Source organism: Nicotiana tomentosiformis, unplaced genomic scaffold (assembly GCF_000390325.3).
Source record: "Nicotiana tomentosiformis unplaced genomic scaffold, ASM39032v3 Un00115, whole genome shotgun sequence".
Lineage (NCBI taxonomy): Eukaryota > Viridiplantae > Streptophyta > Magnoliopsida > Solanales > Solanaceae > Nicotiana > Nicotiana tomentosiformis.
In genome coordinates this window covers 105,041-120,562 of record NW_027174674.1, presented here as the reverse complement: position 1 = coordinate 120,562, position 15,522 = coordinate 105,041, and the positions used below count along the sequence as shown (strand labels likewise).

The 15,522-nt window shown below is 35.9% G+C and overlaps 1 protein-coding gene across 1 annotated transcript; it reads right to left on the bottom strand.

Annotated features, from left to right (window-relative positions):
* Positions 1–4,137: 4,137 nt before the first annotated feature.
* Positions 4,138–5,562, bottom strand: LOC138903894 (uncharacterized). Its single transcript, XM_070192468.1, has 2 exons — positions 5,287–5,562; positions 4,138–4,989 (listed from the first exon to the last, which is right to left on the bottom strand). The coding sequence occupies exons 1-2, from the start codon at positions 5,560–5,562 to the stop codon at positions 4,138–4,140; spliced, it is 1,128 nt and encodes a 375-aa protein (XP_070048569.1).
* Positions 5,563–15,522: the final 9,960 nt, after the last annotated feature.

The window sequence follows — 15,522 nt, the reverse complement described above, 5'->3', positions numbered from 1 at the left end:
ATTTTTAACTATATTTGAATTTTTATCACCTTCTACTATGTAAATATTTTAAGAAATTTAATATATATTTTTTAGCTTTGTTATATTGTTTTTATATATAGGGTAAAAATTAAAAATAATTTAAAAGGTCAATTATTACTATTAATATTATTTTTATTTTTCATCTTTATTTTAAAATAAAATAAATTAAAAAATCAAAAAAAATTAAATATTTTTTTTAAAAAATTTCGGATGGGAATGAAATAATAGAAAAATTAAAGGTATGAAATAAAAAAGTAAAAGTAAAAGTAGGTGGAAATTCTTTTCCAAAAAAGAAGTAAAAGAAAGTGGAAAATTAAAAAATAAAAGTAAAAGAATGTGAAAATTTAAAAAATGAAAAGTAAAAGAAAGTTGGAATTAAAAACTAAAAGTAACGGTAGCTGAAAATTTTTTAAAAAAAGTAAAAGTAAGTAGAAATTAAAAAAATAAAATAAAATAAGTGGGAAATAAAAAAGAGAAAAGTAAACAAAGTGAGAATTTAAATATAATAAAAGTAAAAAAAAAGTGATAAATTAAAAAATATAAGTAAAGGAAAATGGAGAATTATTTTTAAAAAAAAGAAAAAGAAAAATAGGAAGTGGGAATTATTTTTTAATTAAAAAATAATAAAATTTAAAAACAAATCTGAAAGAATTCCGAATTTTTTTCTATAAATAGAAGAGAAGTGTGAAGATAAATGGAGGGAGAAGAAAGAGAGAAAAAAGAGAGGAGGGAATTGAGAGAAAGTTTTCTTCTTCTTCTACACTAAGAGAATTTATACTCGTGTCATTCTTTCTTTCGGAAACTCCAGTAAAAAAGGAACAACAAAACCAGCTGCGAAATAGCTTGAAAACAGCTTCAAAATCAGTCCAAAATTAGTTCCGAAACTATCGTTAAAGTGAGGTGATGTTCGAGTTCGCCGGTTCGAGGTTCTGGCGATGTCGACTTTAGAAGCCTCCGATCTTGGTTCACATCTCTAGCAGAAGTATTAAGTCGAATCTCTTCATTGTACTTGGATTTAAGAGCTCCAATTTTAAATGAAAATTGCTGCTGATTGAGGTTCGTTTTTGCCTCTTTCGATTTATATTTTTTGGTCGATCTTTTCATTATGTTTGTTCATGAATCTTTGTTTATGTGTTTGCTTGTGGTATTTGTTGAAGAATTTCATTGGTTCATATCCTTATTTGCCATGAGTTTTGATTGTTTTGCTGATTAAATTTTAGAGTTTATATTTGGTTAATTAGTTAATAAATCAGGCCATTTGATTTGTTTGTAAATGTGTCTTGGGCCGTGAAGATTTGGCAATTAGTTGGGATTGGTTGACATATGATAGTTTAGTTTTGGACTATAATGAAAGAGAAGAATTTGGGCCTCAATAAGCTGAACTTCTTCCGACCCACTATAACAATTCTAGCACATTTCCTTAAATAATTGAAAAAGCTAGTCCACCTTTTCATAACTAATTTACTACATTTTCCATCAATAATTCCATAATTCTTGGAATTTTCCAATAATCTAAAATTTTAGGAAAATAATCAACTCATGAAACATTCGTAGAATACTTAGGCGGGCTTTTAATTTATTATCGTGATTGTGTACACGTTCGCGTGACATAATTATGATTCTTAAAATAAATCAAGGTACGCGTTCACGCAAATTTGGCCAAACAATCCTTAAGAATAATAAAGCGTGATTAATCGTGTACACGTACGTGTGATATGATTTTAGCGCCCCAAATAAACTGGATTCATGCACACGTGATCTGTTTCAAAGATAAATCCATAACGCCATAATTTAAAAGCAGTAAAAGACAAAACGCACATAGGTTCTTAAACACGTAATTAACAATTAAGCCAGGTATGATTGAAGCGACCATGCTAAAACCACGGAATCCGAGAATGCCTAACACCTTCTCCCGGGTTAACAGAATTCCTATCCCAGTCTTCTGTGTTCGCAGACCATAAATAAGAGTCAACTTTCTCGATTTTGGATTTTAAAATAAACCGGTGACTTGGGACACCATACCAAATATTCCAAGTGGCGATCTTATCAAATAATCCCATTTCGAATAATGTCACCTTATTTGGAAAAACTCCCCTATCCCTCGGGAAAAGAGAGGTGTGACATATTGATTTTGACTTACGATTTTTCTAAGTGGGTGGAAGCAGGTCCTTATCAGAAGATCGGCGAGCGTGAAGTGGTGGATTTCTTGTGGGAAAATATAATTTGCAGGTTCGAAATACCAAAAGAGATAGCATGCGATAACGGGCCATAATTTATCGGTGTAAAAGTCACAAAGTTCCTCGAAGATTTAAAAATAAAGAGGATCACATCTTCACCCCACCATCCGAGTGTAAATGGTCAAGCGGAGTCAACGAACAAAGTGATTATACAAAACCTCAAGAAAAAGTTGGATGCGGCTAAAGGTAATTGGCCCAAGGAATTACCCAGAGTTTTATGGGCGTACCGAACAACGGCCAAATTGAGCACATGAGAAACTCCCTTTTTCCCATGTGTACGGGACAGAAGCTTTAATCCCGGTGGAAGTAGGGGAACACACCTTGAGATATTTCCAAGCAGATGAAGAATCAAACAATGAAGCAATGTTAGTCATCTTGGAGCTACTCGATGAGCGCAGGGACTTGGCGCATGTAAGAATGGCAGCCCAAAAGTAGAGAATGGAGCGGTATTACAATCAAAGAGCCAACATCTGTTATTTCAAAGTAGAAGACTTGGTCTTAAGGAAAGTAACTCAAAGCACCCAAGAGCTCAACGCAGGGAAGCTAGGTCCAACATGGGAAGGACCCTACCGGATTTCAGATGTCACCAGAAAAGGTTCATATAAATTGGAGAACCAAGATGGAGAAAAGTTGCCCAGCAACTGGAACGTGGCATACCTCAAAAGATATTATTGCTGACGAACATCACCTGAACTGAAAGTATGTGCTGCAATCTTTTTTTCTTCGTCCAGTTTTTGTCCCAATTAGGTTTTTCTCGCAAGGCTTTTAACGAGGTATCAACAGAAAACATACTACGAAGAAAACTCCAACATCAGCAATAAGACCTTTAATAGCAAGGCACACAAACAAATATCCACTATGGGACAGTTAGATAATCTTTTGCTCTATAGCAAAATTCCCACCGGGAAGTTAAGTTTGCTATCAAGCAAAGGTTACCCGATCATTCACAAGTACAAACCACTAGAGGGTTGTTAGATAGTCCTTCGCTCGATAGCATAAATTTCGGATGGTAAGTAAAGTGTGTTACCGAGTTAAAGATTATCTAGCAATTCATTAGTGGGATCCTCGAAGGTACAAGGCTTCCAGTGTTCCAATTCGTATTCTTCGCATTTGAACACTGGGGGGACGATATGAGGATACGGCAACAATGACTGCCACGTCGACCGAGAAGCGAAAACCGAAAATAAAGTTGTATCATCTGGACCGGGGACTGCGCAACCAACCCCGTAGAAATAAGTTGTACAAGTTAGCCACAAGTAATGGCAATTTCTTTTTTCAGCATAACAAATGCTTATATACTTTATGAAAATAGAAGGAATAAAATTAAGTCCTTTTGTTTTTATTTTATTTCTTGTCTGAACGATGAATTAACTTTGTCATTTGAAAGTTAAACAAGTACTTCAAATGTTAGTGCCGTAATGAACAGTAGACGTCCCTTTCAAGAGCACCGTAAATATAAGAGAGCCCTCTTTTATAAAACTCCTCACGTTAAAGGGTTGGTTTCAGGAGAATTTATGCCCGAAATCAAAATGCCTTCGGGGAAAAATACAACCGAAGATGTATACGAAAAGACGCAAAAAACGAACTTGCGCAAATACCTATAGAAGCCTTCATGTAAAAGAGTTGATTTCGGAAGAACTCATGCCCGAAATCAAAATGCTTTCGGGAAAAGTACACCCAAGCCTTCACATAATAAGACGCAAACAGTAAAACTTGCGTAAATCTCTTAAGCAAAAAGAAAAGAATGCAAAGATTAAAACATGCATAAATGTTCAAACAAAGGAAAGACTCAAACAATACTTGAGCAAAAAGATGTTTTTATTTACAATAACATGCCAGAATGGCACAGATACAAGAATTGGAAAAAAGAAAAGAAAAGCTAAACTGTAGCATCTCCGAAACCTGGAGGAAGAGAAGTGTCTGCGGCCCCAGGGGAAGTGGATAGATCCATCGATGGCTCAACATTGTGGCCTTCAACATTTTCATCTTCCGCTTCCTCTTCAGTTCTCGAAGTTTCGGAACCAGAACCGGAAGAACCAGAAGTAGCAGGCTCGGCCGGGAGACCGTTTTTAGTAGCCAACTCAAGCTCATGGGCCTTAGCAATTTCAGCATCTAAGTCAATGATACCAGCTTTGGCTTCTTCCAAGGTTTTTCTCCTTATGGTGAACATAGCGTAAGTTTTATCAACGACGAGGGAAGTCGCTTGGCGCTTAAGTTCTTCTTTGAGTTGGGTTACCTCGACAGAAAGGCTTTCCCGGGCGGATCTAACGGATTTGAGGCTAACATTAAGGTCGCGAATAGTTGAACTAAAGAGCCTATTATGCTCGATAGTTTTCTGATACTTCTCTTCCAGTTGGGAATGTTTCGCCCCCGCAGAAGCAAACTCTTCAGTTTTGGAGTTCAAGGCTGCCTCTAAGTTAGTCAATCTTTTAGCGGAGACATCCTCACGATCGGATGCAGTAAGAACGTCGTTATGAACTTCAATCCATTTGGCCTTAGCCTCTTCAAATTGAATCCTCAACGGGACAATTTCTCGGCTAAAGGTCTCCACTTCTTGCTCGCTTTGCTGCAAACGAGCCTCCAATATAACGACATTAGTGGCTTTGACTTCTAGTTTTGAGAGGTGAACGACACTTTGCTCCCGCTCTGCCAAAAGATGATCTCGTGCGGAGATAATTTCTTCCTTTTCATGAATCAACCTCTGAAGGCCCTCGAAAGCAAGAAAGTTGGCCTACAAAACAAGAAAGGCAAAACTCAGCATATGTTCAGGCAAAAATAGAAGAAATAATAAATTAAGAAATGAATGTATTGTTGCGGCGTTGTGCATGGTGTTGTTCAACAAACACTCTACCGAGAGTGCTTGAATATTTTCCTAATCTTTCTCTGAAGCCAAAGGCTTCAGATAATTATCAAGCTCCACCGGACGGGATAGCAAGTTACATCCGGTAGAGACCGAAAGAGTAACATTCCTCCTCCTTTGTGGATCTTCAGAAGGGGCAGCATAAATTTACCCCAAACTCCCATGAACTGGGGATTGGGGAAGAGGAACACCTTCTTCGTGGTCAGGTGCGACCGGTAGAGATGATGGAAGAGTGAATGAAGGTGGAAATAATGTAGAATTTTCTAGTGTTGGTGAAGATTGAGATGAAGCTGATGGAGTTGAAGAGTGAGAAGCAACTGCAGCAAACGCAGTGCTGGTTGTTGGTTGCTCGTTAGCCGAAGACCGAAGGGACCCGGTACTCAGCCCTAAAATAACGGATGCGAGAACTGGGACACGGAAGCGGGAGTTGGCCTTTTCCACCATATCGTATTCCCCTCATAGCGCCGAGACATCGTCCTCGGATGGTGTAACTAACTCGACAAGTTGAGCATTCTGTTAAGTTGACAAGGATCGTCGCCTTCTATGTAGAGAAGTTCCCCCATCACTAGCTTCTCCATCATCGTCGATCATCACAGTGTCTATGACCAGCCCGGGAGAAGGGCTAGTCACCACAATTACCGGAAATGACTCAGGGGAAACAATCTTCGCCCTCTTATTCTTCTCCCCGACCGTGGAGGAGCGTCTTCTTTTTGGTTGTTGTCCTCTGGTCGGGGTCCCCGTAAAGAAACACTTGTGCCCGAAGCAGGACCGGAAATACCTGTTCGAGTAAGCGCCTCCTGAAGTAGCCTCGCCGCGTCAGCAAGATCAGCCAAAACGTCCTCCTCGAGGACAACAACGGAGCCCGCGGGTAGACCTGATTTCAGAGAAAAGATAGAAAGGGTCAATCAATTTCTTCACATAAAAAACTAAAACAAGGTGAGTCTGAGTTACCATGGTTTTTGGCCTTCTACCCGTATTTAAGGGCCAGTTCTTTCCACGTGTGGATTTCAGGCATAGTGACATCCAAGATCTTCTGGAACCACTGGTCCAAGCCTTCAACCATCGGTAGGACCCATCGAGTTGCTGAAACAGGCGAAAGATGGAGGATCAATACGGGTATAGAAGAATACCTAATAAAACAAATATTAAATAAGGCGCTTACGAGTGCGGTTCCATGCTTTCGGAAAGGATGAAGCCATTGCCGGAATGATGTCGTTGGTGGAGACTGCTATGAACCGTTCCATCCATCCATGGTCGTTGTCATCATCCATGCTAGATAGCAGAGCATGGTGGCCATGTTTGTTGAAATTTATCATTCTCCCGCGGAAGATTTTGGGGGAATAAAGATTCATCACATGAGCTAAAGATAGCTCCTCTCCCATCTCTTGGCACAAGCGCCGAAGATAGGCAATCGTCCTCCACACAGAAGGATTACTTGTGCCAAACATACCTGATAGCGGAGGCAGAATTCCACAATAACGGAGTCAAGATCTCCACTCAAAGAGAACGCACCCAAAGTAAAGGGATACGTGTAAAAATATGTAAAACTCTCGTTGCGTAGGGTCACTCGCTCTGATAGATCAGGAGCAACAATATCCAAATCATGGTAGCGACAGTCTTCTGTCACAACAGGAATACTGGAAGAACGGATAGAAGAAGGATATCTGCCAACAACCTATGTACGAGGGAGAGCCGAAGGGAATTTCTCTTTGAAGTCCTTTGTTGTAAGACTTCTAGGAATGATGGAATCTACCGTTGGAGGAGCAACATCCTCGGCTTTATTCTTGCCCTTTGAAGAGCTAATGTTCTTTAAAGAAGAAGTCATTTGGATGAAAGAAAAGCTCATTTTTTAAGGGAGTTAAAGAAAGGGTTATTAACAACAAGAAAGATTTTAGAAAGCTTGGAAAATTATGGAGTATAAGGGAAGAAGGTTGATGCGTATAAGTAAAAGTTTTGGCAGCTAAATTCATGGCCATGATTACCTCGATAATCGGTAAAAGCTGTGTTGAATCGTAGAATGACGCGTGTTTGGGATATTAAATGCGGAGAGACATGCGTCTAATAAACCGTCAGAAGCCTTCAGAGGGGATCATAGTAATTTCCGCCAAAAGAGTATTTCTACCAAATTTTCGGTGACACAAAGTTATGCCACCGGAAAGTAAGGGGAATATCTGTATAGGATAAAATATGCTATGCTACGTGGCCGCCCAAAAGAGAGACACGTGGAACCTAAGACGGGGCATAGCCAAAACCGAAGGCAACAGTCCTGTCTGTCACTAGAAAGAATAACGCTCATAAGGATGCAATAAATACTCTTCGTCCGGTAGCATTTAATGGATAATATTCCACATCATTAAGTACGTTGCCCGTTACAAGGAATTTGACATTTATGCTCACCGTTACATCTTCATCAAATGACCCTCATAATTGACATTAAAGAAGGGCACGATTCTAGGACCTCCTTTCCTAGATGTAGCTATAAATAGTGAGCTCTTTTATCATTGTAAGGACACGAGTTTTCTGGCAAACTGATACTAGAATCTACTCAAAGCTCTATTCAATTTTACCTTCTTATTTTCTGTTCTTGTTTTTATTACTGTTGCGCCCGGAGGCTTCACTACCAGAGTCTTTATTTCTGTCATTTCGTCTTCATATCAAGGCTAAGTGTTATATATTTTTTCAATTATCTTGTTATTTCAGGAACGAATTAATTCATTTGTCTAGAAACCACGTATAAATTTAATTGTATCGTTTTACGGGTAAACATGTGGAACTTCATTCTACGATATATATATATATATATATCATCTATATCCAGAAAGTTATATGCTTTGGAAGAAGCTTGTACAGTTTAGGAAAGGGTTTTGATTGATCAAAAAAAGAATCTACTTCAACCGATATGCCCTTAGGCACGACCATACATAACATAGAAATCACACTTTGAAAGGGTGGATAATTAGCTAGAGTAGCGGGTGCTGTAACGAAACTGATTGCAAAAGAGGGAAAATCAGCCACATTAAAATTACCTTCTGGGGAGGTCCGTTTGATATCCAAAAATTACTCAGCAACAGTCGGGCTAATAAATTTTCATTACAACTTTTAAGTTTATATTTTTCAACCAATTTAAAAATTATATATCAACAAATATAAGTAAAGTATGATTTCAAAAACCCAAACCAAATGACATATTGATGGATTCAGCAAATCACTTTACTTTGTTCGTTCAGTTTCTTCTCTATTTTTAATTAAGAAAATGACACAAAATCACATAGTCTTTTCACATATTTCCTCAATTGATGAATAATTTGGATTTCCGACCCTTTGTTAATATTTGCAATGATCCGAATTAATGAATTTATGACGAAACGAAGGTCGTACAAAATATTTGAATCATCTTTTTCAATGGCATATATATCTGATCATGTTTTAGATAAATTTTATCATCAAATGGCATATATAAAAGTAGGTTAAAAATAACTTCATCTATAGCTCAATTTAATCATGGAAAAAAGTTTCTACGGAAGACAAGGTCTGCTCATCTCTTAAATAGAAGAACCACTTTAGAATTTTTGCTTGTAACAAAATAATGTTTGTTATCCTAAAAGGTCAGCCTTTCAAATATATAAAATTTATTAATCTACAAATTTATAAATAATAAAGTAGAGAAAAAAACTTTTAAATAAAAAAAGAAAGAAGAAACATTTTTTACAGGGGACGGGGGTTGTTTAAATTTTGCGAGTTCACCCTCAACCCGCACCGCACCGTTTATTATAGAATCCTTTATATGTTTTTCAATTCGGAGGACGATAAGAAGTCTGGCACTTGGTGCTTTGCACGATGTTTAAAAAATTTAGTTTGGATAGCCGAGCCTTCAAGTAACAACTTGCAACAACTACTATTACGTCTTAATCCCAAGCAAATTAGGACCGTGTATATAAATTTTCACTAACTGTGCCACTCCATTGTGTAACATCGTCATCTATGATATCATTCTCCTCGAAGATGAATTGTCTGCATTTTTAGGCACCACAAATTCCGTTCACTTCACTCTTCTTATGCTGACTAGATCTGCAATGCATATATTAAGTCTGACTTTTACTTAATTATACAATTCTTACTCTCCAGAGTGCTGCTCCCATTCCTCCAATTGAGCATTGGAAAGAAATCCTAAGTTCAACTTAAGGAAATTGAGAAAAAATATATTGGTGAGAGGTAAGGGCGCAGCTAGAAGCTTAGTTATGGGTTCGGGCGAATTCAATAACTTTATAAATTATATTTAAAAAATTCATTAAATATTCTAAATTTAGAATCCTATTATTAGAGCTTCAAGTTGTCGCTTCAGAATTCATAAATTGGACTTTTAGCTTTGCCACCGGCGAGACGAGTCTAATCCAGTAAATCAGAACATTGCCAACAGTAGTCTGTGGCAATATTTTAAAGCCCTTTTGCTAACAAATGTCATTGCATGAAAAAGTAAAAGACAAGTGGTCTTACTACCAAAATGTGGCAGCCAACCTTTAAGCCTTCAGATAAATGGTACATTCCTTTGGAGAAGTGGCAAATGAAGATAGCCACGTTGCAATCATTCACAAGGATAGAAACATGCACTTATGATTATAAATAGCCTTCATTAGCCATTCATTCTAATCATGAGCATCTTTTTCTTGCCTTTTTTCGTTCCTCTTCAGCTTTCTTTTCTTTCCTCCTTAAACTTTTGTAGTCTATTTTTTTTGTTCCCTTTTTTAAATACCTGAGTTTGTAATTTTATATTTTGTTGATTCATGTATCCTCTTAAATAGAGATAGATTTGTTTAATCCTGGGAAGATATTTCATACTGCTGAAAAAGTTTCTTAGGACAGTGCCTAACACGACTCAAGTCAATCCGTGTATACGCTTACAAAGAATATTATAGCAGTGTTATTATTGAATTTTTGCTCTCACTTCCTACAATCTAAAAAACTACGACAAACAACAGTGATGCTGGAAATACTACTGATACTACCAATATTGGCGATGCCTCTGTTGTTCCAGCCCCAGTTGCACTGCCATATGCCAGGCCATTTCCAGATGTGTCAAATATTAAAATTGTCACCAATAAAAATTTCAAACGTTGGCAAGAACGTATTTTTTCACTGCTTGATATCCATGGTGTTGCACATGCACTGCTGCATTCACACCCTAGTGCAGATGCTGATAATAAAATAGTGGAATCATGGCAACATGCCAACAAGGTATGCCGTCATACCATATTATAAACTATTTCTAATGAACTGTTTGACGTGTATTGCAGTTATAAGGAAGCAAAAGGTATCTGGGAAACCTTACTTAAAAAAATCACTGCTGAAGATGCTACAAAATAAAAATTTATTGTAGAAAATTTTTATTAGTGGCAGATGAGAGATGACAAAGAGATGAACGTACAAATCAATGAATATCAAAAATTGCTAGAAGACTTGAAGGCCGAGGGGATGTCTTTACCAGAAAAGTTTGCTGCTGGAGTGTTTATTGAAAAGCTGAATGGCTCATGGAGTGACTACAAAAATAACTTAAAGCACAAACAGAAAAATTTCACCATTGAGAAAATTGTGACCCACATGCTAATTGAAGATTCCAATAGAAAAGAGTCTGTCAAAGCTAGGATAACAGCTCTTAAAGCAAATTTAGTGCAAAGCAGCAGTAACAACCGCAAAAGGTACGAGAATAAGTCTCAAGGTTACAAGCCTAAAAATCCTAATCTTAAAAGAAAAAAAGGCTATTGTTTTGTTTGTGAAAAACCAGGCCATCATGCCTCACAGTGCAGGTACAGAGTAAGAAATGACAAAGGAAAAACTAATACTCCTAAGGCTAACTTAGCTGAAAGAGGTGATATTATTGCAGCTGTCATTTCTCAAGTAAACATTGTAGCACATGCGAAAGAATGGGTGGTAGACTCTGGGGCTATTTGGCACATTTGTGCAAATCGAGAAGCATTTTCCTCTTATACTCCTGTAGAGGATGATCGAGAAGAGGTCTACCTTGGAGACTCAAGTACTACCAAGGTCTTGGATAAGGGTAAAGTTCTCCTGAAACTCACTTCGGGAAAAACTTTAGCCCTTGTTGATGTACTGCATGTTTCAACTATGAGGGCAAACTTGATCTCTGTATCCTTGTTGGGAAGAGCCGAAGTGAAAGTGTCAATTGAATCTGATAAGATCATAATGACCAAAAATAATGTGTTTGTGGGAAAGAGCTATTGTAACCAAGGACTCTTTGTACTTAATATTTCTGATGTTATTAATGAAAATGTATCTGCTTCTGCTTATATAGTTGAGTCTATTTCTTTATGGCATGCTAGACTAGGACATATTAATATCACGTATATAAAGAAAATACAGTCACTAGGATTAATATCTGGTTTAAACTCAAATAATATAGACAAGTGTAAAATATGTACTGAAGCTAAAAGTACTAGAAAGACTTATTTTCTGTAAATAGAGAAACTTAATTATTATCCTTGATTCGTACTGATTTAGGCGATCTAAAGCAAACTATGACTAGAGGTGGTAAAAGATATTATGTGATTTTTATTGATGATTTTTCTAGATTTACTAAATTGTATTTGCTTAGAAATAAAGATGATGCCTTTGATACTTTTATTTCTTATAAAACTGAGGCTGAAAATCAACTTAGTAGAAGAATCAAGAGAATTAGATCTGATAGAGGTGGAAAATATTTTTCTTTAAATGATTTATGTGAAAAGAATGGAATTATTCATGAATTAACTCCGCCTTATTCATCCGAGTCAAATGGAGTAGCTGAAAGAAAAAATAGAACATTGAAAGAGATGATGAACTCTATGTTACTTAGTTCTAATGCACCTGATAATTTGTGGGGTGAAGCTATATTATATGCTTGTCACTTGCAAAATAGAATACCATATAGAAGAACTGGCAAAACTCCTTATGAATTATGGAGGGGTTATAAACCTAACTTGAAATATTTAAAAGTGTGGGGGTGCCTTGCTAAAGTCCTTTTACCTGAACCTAAATAGGTTCTAAAACTGTTGATTGCATACTCATTGGATATGCTGAACATAATGCTGGATATAGATTTCTTGTTTTAAAAAGTGATGTACTTGATTGCAATACTATAATTGAGACAAAGAATGCTGAGTTCTTTGAATATATTTATCCACTATCTGATAAAATTTCTCATACACCTGTTGAAATAAATAATAAAATTACCTCTAATGAGGAACTGAGAAGGAGGAAAAGGCCTAGGAAAGAATATTTTTCTTATGGGAATGATTTTCAGACTTTTCTTGTCAATAATGAACCATCAAATTATTTTGAAGTTATAACTTCTTCAGACACTAATTATTGGAAAGAGGCAATAAAAGTTGAAATCGATTCTATTTTAAAAAATAAAACATGGATTTTAGATTTACCTCCTGGTGCAAAGCCTATTGGATGTAAATAAATTTTCAAAAAGAATTTTAATCCTGATGGATCTTTAGATAAATATAAAGCTCAGTTAGTAGCAAAAGGATTTTCTCAAAAAATAAAATATAGATTATTTTGATACATTTGCACCAGTGACTAGAATTTCTTCTATTCGAGTTTTAATTGCCTTAGCTTCTATCCATAAGCTTTTTATCCATTAAATGGATGTCAATACAACTTTTTTAAATGGTAATTTAGAAGAAGAAATTTATATGGTTCAACCTGAAGGTTGTGTTATTCCTGGACAAGAAAATAAAGTTTGTAAATTAATTAAATCTCTTTATGGCCTTAAACAAGCTCCTGAGCAGTGGTATGAGAAATTTGAACAAGTTTTATTGAGAGACAATTTTTCTTCAGTGGAGGTGGATAAATGTATTTATACTAAAGTGATAGACAATGACTATGTGATAATATGTCTATATGTTGATGACATGCTTATATTTGGTACAAGTTTAAATATTGTGAAAAGTACTAAATTATTTTTGTCTACTAATTTTGATATGAAAGATCTGGGTGAAGTAAATACAATATTGAGAGTTAAAGTTATAAGGAGTGAAGATGGAATAATGTTGTCACAAGAATATTATGTTGAGAGACTTCTTAAGAAGTTTGAATATTTTAATGTCACATCTGTGAGCACTCTTTTTGATGCTAACTCTCAGTTGAAAAAGAATAACGGTGACCCAGTTGCTCAGTCTAAATATGCACAGATTATTGGGAGTTTGATGCATTTAATGAATTTAACAAGGCCTGATATAGCCTATGATATGTGTAGACTAAGTAGATATACTCATAATCCCAACAGAGAGTATTGGTCTGTATTAGATAGACTAATGAAATATTTGAGAGGAACCATGAATTATGGTATCCTATATAGTGGATTTCCTTCTAACTTAGAAGGGTACAGTGATGCAAACTGGATCTCTGAGTCAGATGAGACAAAATTCACTAGTAGTTATGTATTCACCCTTGGTGGTGGTGCAATATCGTGAAAATCAGCTAAACAGATGATCATTGCTAGATCGACTATGGAATCAGAGTTTGTAGCTCTGGAGTTAGCTGATTCTAAGGCTGAGTGGCTAAGAAACTTCTTAGCTAATATCCCTTTAATAAAGGACGTATTGCTCATGTGTCTATACATTGTGATTGTCAAGCGGCAATAGCTATAGCAAAGAATAAATCTTATAATTGTAAAAGTAGACACATGAAATTGAGATATGATGTCATAAAGCAGCTGCTAAAAGATGGAATAATTTCCATTGATTATATGAAGTCAGAAGTTAATTTGGCCGATCCTCTGACTAAACCAGTGGGAAGAAAATTAATTCTTCAAACCTCAAAAGAGATGGGGTTAAGATCGACATGTTGTCAAGAGAGATGGTAACCCAACCTATGTGATTGGAGATCCCATGAAGTAGGTTCATATGGGTAATAACAAGTCGATATTGACACTGAAGCACTAAAAGAGAGTACTTGACTGCTACTAATTGAGAGGTTGAGTTATAACTCTTAATAAAATTCATAGTCCTTATGGATGGTGTATTTAAAAGAAGTATACACTTGATGAATTCACCTATATGAGAATGGAGTGGGGTCGCTCCTATGAGATTTTGGCCTAGTCTCTAGAGCTCTCATGAATTACCAGGTATACGCATGGCCTAGTGGCACAAAATCACGTTGAACAATAAAATTACGGGGGTCAAAATATGATTAATAAAATCTCTAACTTACAATAAGAATTATTGGTTTATAAAAATATTATATTCTACCAATAATTATGTGAGTTAAGTTTTATTGATCTAAGTTTGGTTCATAGTCCAAAAGACACCAAACCTATTATATTTAGACCATACAAATCCAACAAGTTTATTTTTGAAGGTCTTTAAAATAGTGGAAGACTCTAGCAATATTTTAAATCCCTTACAAATGTCATTGCACGAAAAGGTAAAAGACAAGTGGTCTTACTACCAAAATGTGGCAGCCAACCTTTAAGCCTTCAGATAAATGGCACATTCTTTGGAGAAGTGGCAAATGAAGATAGCCTTTTTCGTTCCTCTTCAGCATCCTTTTCTTTCCTCAACTTTTGTAGTCTACTTTCTTTGTTCCCCATTTAAATAGTTGAGTTTGTAATTTTATATTTTGTTGATTCATGTATCCTCTTAAATAGAGATAAACTTATTTAATTCTGAAAAGACATTTCATATTGTTGAAATAGTTTCTTAGGACAGTGTCTAGCACGACTCAAGTCAATCAGTGTATTCGCTTACAAAAAATATTATAGTAGTGTTATTATTGAAATTTTTGCTCTCACTTCCTACCGTCTCATGAAAGAAAAGTATTAGGTGAGAATATGAGATGCCTAATGATGGTTGAGAAAAATCGTTTTCCTCTTTCCAAACGAGAAGAGTGAAGGCAAACAATTGGGTAACGACTTCAATTTGGTGGCTTTCAAATGGAAGCTTCTTTAAGGAAGAAGTAGGTTCTCATTATTCAAAAAAAGAGAAAATCGCCGTTGACACAGTAACATGGCAAGAATTATAGTAATGGGAAAGCCAAGGTGACTAGGCAAATTTTGAAAATAGAGGAATGCACGTAACATGTTCTCATCTATTTTGCTGGACAATTTTTACTTTAAAAGAATTTCATTGTACCTTATTCTTATCTAAATACTTAAATAATCAATTTTATATAATTTGGTCCCTTTGCTGGCGATCTTTGGTGTGCACATGCTTAGCTTTGATTGGAATTATCCATGTAATAGTGGTAAAACTAGAAATTTTGATAAAGGATATTTATACAATAATAATAATAATAATAATAATAATAATTCTCAACTAGTAGGTATCATATATAAATTTTTCTCTTTCATTATGACGCAGGACATGATCAAATCATCTTAAGCGAGCTTTCCTCATTTTATTC

Excerpts from the sequence above, each read along its gene's own strand:
- LOC138903894 (XM_070192468.1), bottom strand. The coding sequence starts at position 5,562 with ATGGTGGAAAAGGCCAACTCCCGCTTCCGTGTCCCAGTTCTCGCATCC. Across the intron at positions 4,990-5,286 it reads TTCCTCTTCCCCAATCCCCA|GCCAACTTTCTTGCTTTCGA; the intron begins GTTCATGGGAGT and ends CTTGTTTTGTAG.